Below are 9,262 nucleotides of genomic sequence, written 5' to 3' on the forward strand. Positions count from 1 at the left end.
TGCCTAGCTTTTGTCCAGACAGAAAGTGTGGGTATGAATTACTTAATCTGTAAAATTTGTTTCCAAGCTACCAACTGTTGTAAAAAGAAAACTGAACATATGGAATTTCTCTGTTGGTAGGTTTTATTTCTGCCGTTGCTGGTGCTGGGCAGATGGCAGCCTCACACTCCAGCTTCACGTTTCTTTCTGTCTATCTATTTGTTGCATCTTCCATCACACATTTTATAAGTGCATTATTGTTTGACCAGAAGAAATGCATATTTTGAAGACTAATACTTTGTTTTTTTCTGTTAATAGGTTCTCTTTCAAAGTTCCCTTTACCTGACAAATCAGAGTTGATATCTTCTTGCAGTACAAGCAGTACCAGTGTGTTTCAGAACTATGCTATGGAGGTACAGGATGATTTATTGATTTTAATTGATACACTAAAAGCATATGTCTTAAAATATAAATGCTATCTGAAGCTCTGGTAAAGTTCAAAGCTTAAAATTAATCCACTGAAAGATGGATAAATATTTCTGTGACATAGTAGGTTTCATTTCAGATTCTGCTCTAGAAATGTCTTTATTGCAGTCACATCTCTGGTCCTTAAATCTGTAGGTCTCAAGAGTTTGAGAACTGGATGCCATTGAATTCAGACATCCAAATCCCTTGGGCAGCTAAATTTGTTTGAAGTGAAAGCCCCAAGACTTAAATAGCACCATACATTTTAAAATACAGAATAGATAACTAGCTGTTTCATGTTGTAGCTCCCTGTAAGAGTGCTTTGCCTTGCACTATTACACTGGTTCTGGGTGGCTCTCTTTCCCTTTTCTTTTTTGTTTGTTTCCTTTGGTGGATTTGGACTAATGGCTGGTCATTTTCATCTTTCCTTTTTTTCCCCACATTTCTATTATGCTGCCAGTTACTACAGGAGAGTGTTTAAATTCTAAGAATGATTTATGTAGCTGCATAAACATCCCTGTTTGCAAAGAGATTACAAATGACATGTTACAATATTATAACTGGCTTGTTTTCCTCTGGGAAGCCATACAAGGATCACCTAACCCATTAGCTGAAGTATACTTATTTCACGAGCATAGTTCCCGACCCCAGTCTACTTGCTACAACAGAACATAGACCTGCATTTAATATCTTTTTCAGACTATGCTCATTCCAGTCACTTACTGTATGCTAGTGCAGTTTGGATTTAAGATGTAATAATTGTTGTGAAATACGTAAGTTTAAACCCAAATGTTCTAACCTGAAGCTTGGGAACACATACATGACTGAACTCGTATGTGAGTGGCAAGTAGTATTCATCTAAGGGCCAAGATTTTGGTGATAGTTTTAACTGCTTTGTAAAAGAAGAGTAGTTTCGAGAATGTGTAATAGTGGACTTCTGTTCTCTGCTGTGTGCAGGTCCTCATCTCAAGCTGTTCACGATGTCGAACTTGTGACTGCTTGGTTCATGATGAAGAAATCATGGCAGGCTGGACAGCAGATGATTCAAATCTCAACACCACGTGTCCATTCTGTGGCAATTTATTCCTGCCTTTTTTAAGCATAGAGATCAGAGATCTGCGGCGACCTGGACGGTAATAACATTACCTTGATTTTCCTCAATTCTGAATGCTTATGATTGTGAAGTGGCATTTTCTTTTGATTTTTTAATGACGTTAAGCTTTTGCTTTCCCTGCAGTTACTTCCTGAAGTCCAGCCCTTCTACAGAAAACATGCAGTACCCATCACTATTCTCAAATCAGAGTGGGAAGTCCTGTAGCACTACAGCTACTGTTGGCCTTGCTACATCTCTAATGTCTGTTCAAGAGGATATAAATTCAAATGGGTAAACCTGCATTTTCTGCCTAGAAATTGCTCAGGTTCTCCGTGGATATGCGTGTTTCCTTGTCAACAGAATTAAATTTAATAACATACTCTTGAGAGCAGAAATTGATTTGAGAGGGGATCTTCTTGCTGCCTCTCCCTTATCTCCTTTGGCCACATGATGTTTTTTCAGCATGGTGTTTACCATTTTATTCCTAATACAGCAATTCATGTAGGCATCTGTAATTCTGCAAATTTTATCCACTCTGTTTAGGATGCTTGTGTTTATTATCATTGCGAGGGGGAGTAAAACTTGCACTGTAACATGAATGAATGCGGTGGATGACAAGGTAGAATTTGACGTGTCAGGTCGATGATATCCAGTTTATTTCTGTCTGTTTGTATGCATGTGTGAGCACTCAGAGTGAAGCAAAAAGCTGAGAATCTTAACCTTTTTATTTTTTATCCTCCCCTTCCCTAGGAAATCTAAGCAGCATGAGAGCAGTTGTGCCAGAAGTATCCAGATCCCCTCGGGAAGAAGACAAAATACCTCTGGGTCAGAATGTACAAGTCACCCTGTAGCAAGGAGTATCAGTACTTTTGGTCCATTGGAAGAAGATGAGAAGGAAAACCAGAAGATCAGCCATATCATTCCTACTGGTAGCCTGCCTGCTACTTTGCAAGGACCAACAGTGTGTAGTTTTTCTACCTTCAATGTCGTTTCAAGTGTGTGATAGATTGAGAAATAGCATCAATTAGAACAGAATTAACCATTCCAACTTATGAGAAATACTAGGTTTTGTTATTTAAACTAATATTAAGTTGTAGCTTTTACATGTTGGGGTGTCTCAGGGAACAAAAGCATTCATAAGACTTTGTAAAGATAATTATGGTCCAACTAATGGCATTTTTCCTTTTTTTACCATAGGATTCCTTGGGCCTAGAATGGCCCTTGCCTAGTCCTGATCCTATAACGGTTCCTTATCTCAGTCCTCTAGTAGTATGGAAAGAGCTTGAAAGCTTGCTTGAAAATGAAGGGGATCATGCAATAACAGTGGCAGACTTTGTAGATCATCACCCTATAGTGTTCTGGAATTTGGTGTGGTATTTCAGACGCTTGGACTTGCCCAGCAACTTACCAGGATTAATACTTTCTTCTGAGCACTGTAATAAAAACTCCAAGGTATGGAATCAGATAGGAGATATTGACAGATGAGAAATGCATGCTTTCCCATATAGGAAATGATTAGATAATTCAGTAACTCTTAGAAATGCATCTTACGGTATGCTAGGTCCTGATTTGGTAAAGAATGTGTCAACTGAAAGAAACTAAAGAATGTGTAACTGTGGAACTTGGGCTCAGCAGCACTTCTGTGGGTTAAGTGTTTAGGTCTTAATAGTCACACTGTGATTTGTGATCTTCACTTGCAAAGGTAAGCTTCTAGTTGGTTTTGTTGCAGTTTGATGACTAGTTAAGCAGTAGAAGGAGGAGGAAGTTATGATTATAAGACTGTAGGAGGATACGCAAAATACTCCTTTGCTATGTCACTGACATCCTGTTCAGATTTAACTTTCTCAGGTTTACAGCAGCTTTAATATTAAAGCTTTTTACCATGATGCCTATAGATGTGAAAATATATTTTAAATACAGAAGTCCTCTTTCATGACTTTGTAATAATATATCTTTATGTATGTTTTCTTCTGTTCAGATTCCAAGAAGCTGTATGTCAGAGGACAGTAAATACGTTCTTATTCAGATGCTATGGGACAATATGAAATTGCATCAGGATCCAAGGCAGCCTCTGTATATCCTGTGGAATGCTCAGAGTAAGCTTTGTTTCTTGTGTGCTTTAGTGGGGTTTTTTAAAGAACAATTCTCATCTTGAGCAGCTGAAGAATGTGTTTTGAAAAGAGATGTCTTTGTGGATAGTTCATCCAAGATACAGAGCTGGTTTCTGATCATACTGCTTTTTGTCTTGCAGGTCAAAATCGCACTCTTTTGTTTGAGAGTGAGTGTCAAGCTTGGTGTTGCTATTCTAAGTTGGTGTGACTTGTTTTGGGAGGGAGGGTGGCTGTATGTTTAGCAGTAAACTGCTTGAACACGTTTAGTTTTCCAGCACATCTGTTTCAAATCATTGGCCAGTATCTCCGGTGGCTTTTTCTTCATTGGGAAGGGACGAGTAAGAGGGAATATGTTTCAGTGAACACAGAACTTATGGCAGTTCATCCACTTAGCTTGTTTTCTTATTTTTAGAATTTGCTTCCGTAGCATTTTGTTGCCAGTGTTGGATCATTTGCCTGAAAATGCTCATGACCCATTGCAGCTCTTGAGTTTTCTCCTATGTGCTTTTTGTTTCTTATGTTGATGTTATTTTGCCTTGAAGCTTATTGCTCCTTGTTCGCCACATATGTATCAATGTATTCACAGCTTGTGTAGCCTCCCACCTTTTTTAAGCAACTTTCTACTGCTCCACAAAGAATATATATGTTCTTACAGCATTTCTAATGTTTTTCAGCCCAGAAGTACCCAATGGTCCATTTGTTGCAGAAAGACGATGACTCCTTTAATCAGGAGCTATTGAGAAGTATGGTGAAAAGCATTAAGATGAATGATGTGTATGGACCAATGAGTCAGATATTGGAAAGATTGAACAAATGGCCACATATGAAAAGACAGCGGTAAGAATAAGAGCACACCTGACTGCAGCAAAGTTGGGCAACAATAAGGCTATTGGAATATGAATTATATTCTTGTAGTGTGGTTATTACATGATCTGGTGAATATTCTTGGGGTTTTGTGCCTGGATTTAGTGATTTTTATTCATAAGAGGATATAAATCATTCTTTTCAATGGCTGGAGCAATGACCAGGTGTTTCTTCGCTTGTCTGCCTGCTTTTTCAAGCTAATGTAGAAATGCAGAAAAGCAAGCTCCTGACCTGTTTGCCAAATTTAGTGGAATTTGGTTGGGTGCCCTGAGTGTGCATGCTTCACTCTGTGTGCACTAGGTAAAACTTCCAGTAGATACCTTAAGGACCTACCATAAGTGATGTCAATATGTGGGGAGTCCAGGGCAATCTCGAGGTCAGAAATGACAATATTTTGGAGGTTGCAGTCAGGATTTATGCTGAAAATGTCACTTTAAAAAATAAGTTATCTTTAAATGCTCGAATCTGTTTTTGATATAGATTGCTTGGTGGTGTATTACTGCAGTATATAACCTGCCATTTCTTTTTCCACTTTCAGGAGTCTTTACAGAGAAATACTATTTCTTTCACTTGTTGCCCTAGGAAGAGATAACATTGATATAGGTAAGTTTTATAAGTTACTTGAATGAGCATAGATGATGGATGTCTGCAAACTAGTTTTTCAGCTTAAAATAAATAAATAAATATGTAGATTAGGATGAGGTTTGGAGCAAGCTGCTCTAGTGGAAAGTGTCCCTGCCCATGGCAGGGGGTTGGAACTGGGTGAGCTTTAAGGTCTTTTGCAACCCAAAATGTTCTGTGATTCTGTGTGTGCCATTCAATAGGAATTGCTGAATAAAAGGGACTTTACAGTTATTTGCTGCTGATGAGCATACTCCCTGTCATTGTGTTTGGGTTGTGTTTTTGAGCAGGGTATACAGAAGTTGCTTTTCTCTTTCTACAGATGCTTTTGACAGAGAGTACAAAATGGCCTATGACCGTCTCACAGCTAGTCAAGTGAAGAATACTCATAATTGTGATAGACCACCAAGTACTGGAGTGATGGAATGCCGAAAGATTTTTGGAGAACCATATCTTTAAATATGCTTAGCTAAAGAGGTGATATCTATGATGTATACCTGTGTAAAATAACCACTTCAGTCACAAGGAGCATCTCAGTCTTCAGTGTTCAAGAATGTATGTACGAATGTACTGTGGCAGAAGGCCTTGGAATGATTAGGCCTACCTACAGATGTGGAAACGGACAGAGTGGAAAATGGGCCAAATACTTCCCTGTCCCTTGTCCTTTCTGCAAATCGACGTGTGGAAAGGAGGATTCTAAACAAAATCAGTTCTTTCACTTGGGACAACCCATTACAGTTCCCTTCTTAAAAATTGACAGGTGGACAGAAACAATGCACTGAAACTAATGTGAGCGAAGTAAATCCTTCAGAATCTATTGTTTACATAGAATATTCATGATGTTATGAAGAGCATACAAAGTTGTATTATACGTATTTTAAATTGTTTATAGTAAGTTGATATTTTTTTAATTTTTTTAAATTACTGGAGTGAATTTTAAATGGACTTGCTGCAGAAGCAATACAGTGCTTATTTTTTTTGCAGTACATTGCTATTTATAGTAACTTGTCCAGTTACTTTTTGAAGAGTGATTTGTTTTTAAAGCAGAATAGAACATGTTAACTTTCACCTAGGCAGTACTCTATTTAGAGGATTTCTCTCATGCACACATGGAAAACGTGTTACCACAGCAATCGGGAGGAAGGTATAGTAAATCATGAAACTCTACTTATGAACACATGGATGTCTCTAAAACACTTCTGTAGAAACCTTCTCTTCCTTGCCTGTTCCCTTCACTCCCTAGAAAAGAGAAAGCATACTGAAGAGTCCTACAGATTACATTATGGAATCAGGCCATCCCAGCTGTTGGCACTTGTTAATGTGACCTCATTGCAGATGTAATACAAAGCGAATGACAGCCTGCAAGAAGTTCTTCATAATCATGCAGTGTTTGGAGTCTTGGTGGATGTGTTTTGAAACACACTAAATACAACACGTATGTAATGCTAATCCAAAGCTTTTAACTCAAGTACATAAAGCAAAATTGCTACAGGGAATATTTAGGGAATGTAACTTATTGGGGCATATTGTGCATAGTTAAATGTACTTGGAATGTTTGGTCTCAGTTTCACAGGCAAACCGACTGTTGGTTTTGTAGCTGTGAAGAAACACGCTGTGTCAGTCCTTGTGCTGGAGTCCTGGCTTTTGACTCATGTTTTTCTTGTTCTAGATGTTTAAAAAAGTGTTCTGTGCTCTCAGTCAAATAGCAACTCCTCACCAGAAGGTAGGCTACAGAGAAAATACCAGAAGTCTTGTATGGAGGTGGGAAAACAGACATTGAATTGTATAAAACACCCTAAACAAACCATGCTTTAACAAATAGCCTTATTTTAAGTTATCTCAATGGTTTTCCAATCCTAATTTCTTTTAGTTGTTGCTGTTACAGTATTTCTAAGTACTCAGCTGTTACATTAGCTTTTGTATTTCAGTCTGCCTAGCAGCAGGTATTTTTAAAGATCTCTTTAGTTTGCAGGTGTAATAGTACAGCAATATTTAGTTAGGCAGAAAGGAGAGAAACTTTAAAGCTCCCCTTTACTTTATTAAACGAAACAGCCTGTCAGAGGCTTAAATGAGAAGTAATGCTGCTATGAAGCCCTATGTAACCTCCTCCCAGACCTCTGTAAAGTAGTAAGAGGATGCTGCCCTAAGGAGAAAGGATTTAGAACTGGTAGAGCTGCAGGTATGTGCTGATGATGATTACAAGATACAGTCTTGTTGGATACAGCTTTCATGGGGTAATACCTTTTCTCTCATTTGCTGCTAATGACGTAGCTGACCTTTATGAAATATCCCCCACCCTGAGGTGGAGCTAGCAATGCCACACTTACCAACATTTTTCACATTTAATTTATTTTAACAATTTGTGATGCTCCTTTTTGTACTGCCACGCTTGTGAAGTGTTCCTTGTGCATGAACTATAGCTATTTGTTTTCACCCAGGTACATGGTAATAGTGTATCAGTGTAGGGTGGATACATACATAACCCCCTTCATTCTTCTGAACTATTATGGAAAACACCAGGTTATTTAACATATTCATTGTAAGTACCTGTTAGCGTGCATGTGTGCTCTGCTCTGTACCATAGGTACACTGTATTTACCAAGTAAAAGTTGCATACAGTAGTTGCTGTGTATATAAACTCATTCATGTTTGTGCTGTGTGTAAGGTAGTGCTCCAAGCTCTTTGCAGTTCTGCTCCCTGTGTCATTTACCAGTTGGGGCAGCCACTGTTTTATAGGACCTTCAAGCCATGAAGGAGGGCGAGTGCTTTTTCCAGAGCTGCCGTGGTGTGTTAGAGGTACTGAGCTATGAAGTGAGCTTCACACCTCCTACTTGAGTCTGGCAGAAGCGATGGAGCCTGGTCTCTAACCACCCCTCACTTACTAGGGCATAACACTGCAACTGTGTGTGCTAGCACAGGAATAGATGCAACACTTGTAATACATGGCCCACTTTCTCCATTCTAGTCCCATCTTTGTTGTAAGTACTTCCAACTGCCTTCAGACTTGTATAGCAACCAAGTTTGTCACTTCATTCAAATATCGAGTCCTGCCAGTATTATCAGAAGAGTATATATTGTACCGTGAGAAGGATTCTATATGCATCCTTCAGATAAACAATCTTACTGTGTCTTTGCATCCTCAGTAGCACTCCTGAAACACTGATGTTTATTTGGGTGTGCTTTTAAATTACTATATGACGTAGTAATTCATCAAGTGACATCGCTATACTTAATGAATTGCTTTATGAAGTCTGTGGCAAGTCAGTCCACTGTAGAAATACTATAATAAAATATAGTTGGAATAGTGGTTAAGTGGGAAATTTTCCTCATTTGAGTCAATGTTCTAACTGTAGGTCCTGAAGTGGATAATTTTTAAGCATCAGAGAAGTTAATGTAGAAACAGTTTTCAACTCTCACTGTCCTTTATTAGAGAAGCAATTTGACTATATTTTCCAATACCACAAAGATGGATAAATAAAATATTTGAGACATATTTTCAATTTAAAATTTTGTATGAACTGAATTTTCTCCTTTTGTGTACTAAATAATGCTTATGTCAAAACCAACCTGAAACAAAGGTGTTACATTTGCAGTGCAATATATATTTTGCTTTACTTCTGGTTCCACTGGAATAATTATTGGAGATAAAATGCTGAAATGTGAATAGAAGTTGTGCTGTTTCTCTGACACTGCTAAACTGTTTCCCATTTTGAGAAGGTTTGCTGTTGGTGCAGTTACAACCTGATGAATTCAAATTCTGCTGGTGAATTAAGTGATTTGTACCCCAAGAAAGAGAAAATTCCTGCATGTAAAATCTTTGTATAACCAATGGGAGATGCAGATAATAATGAGAGGGGTATCTCTGGATGATATCTCACTGGGATTTAAAAATGGTACTTTGTTAGTCTGCAAGCAGCACTTTTTAAATGAATGGTTGTAGATTTGTAAATATGTAATGTTTAAATTTTATTTACCAAAACCCACTATGTTGGATGTTTGCTTTGGTTTGTAGTTCCTTTAAAATATGCAAAGTCAGTGTTCACAATGTCAAGGGGTTTGTTTTTTTTTCCTGTCTCATCCAAAAAAAGAAGTTTTACAGTGAGTCAATAAAAAGCTGAAAATCTTTCTG

At 38.0% G+C, this 9,262-nt stretch overlaps 1 protein-coding gene across 4 annotated transcripts in view; it reads left to right on the top strand.

Moving 5' to 3' along the window:
- DENND4A (DENN domain containing 4A) overlaps nucleotides 1-9,258 on the top strand; it is a 52,953-nt gene extending 43,695 nt beyond the window's left edge. For 3 of the 4 annotated variants that reach the window (XM_065688011.1, XM_065688010.1, XM_065688012.1), the window contains 9 exons: nucleotides 298-392; nucleotides 1,402-1,577; nucleotides 1,682-1,828; nucleotides 2,288-2,498; nucleotides 2,735-2,989; nucleotides 3,516-3,633; nucleotides 4,323-4,485; nucleotides 5,051-5,115; nucleotides 5,456-9,258. In XM_065688011.1, the coding sequence (XP_065544083.1) occupies nucleotides 298-392; nucleotides 1,402-1,577; nucleotides 1,682-1,828; nucleotides 2,288-2,498; nucleotides 2,735-2,989; nucleotides 3,516-3,633; nucleotides 4,323-4,485; nucleotides 5,051-5,115; nucleotides 5,456-5,592 (1,367 nt within the window). In that variant the 3' untranslated portion in view covers nucleotides 5,593-9,258. The remainder of the gene's footprint in view (nucleotides 1-297; nucleotides 393-1,401; nucleotides 1,578-1,681; nucleotides 1,829-2,287; nucleotides 2,499-2,734; nucleotides 2,990-3,515; nucleotides 3,634-4,322; nucleotides 4,486-5,050; nucleotides 5,116-5,455) is intronic. The other variant, XM_065688013.1, reaches the window with a different exon arrangement.
- Nucleotides 9,259-9,262: the final 4 nt, after the last annotated feature.

Source organism: Lathamus discolor, chromosome 8, assembly GCF_037157495.1.
Source record: "Lathamus discolor isolate bLatDis1 chromosome 8, bLatDis1.hap1, whole genome shotgun sequence".
In the NCBI taxonomy this organism is placed as follows: domain Eukaryota; kingdom Metazoa; phylum Chordata; class Aves; order Psittaciformes; family Psittacidae; genus Lathamus; species Lathamus discolor.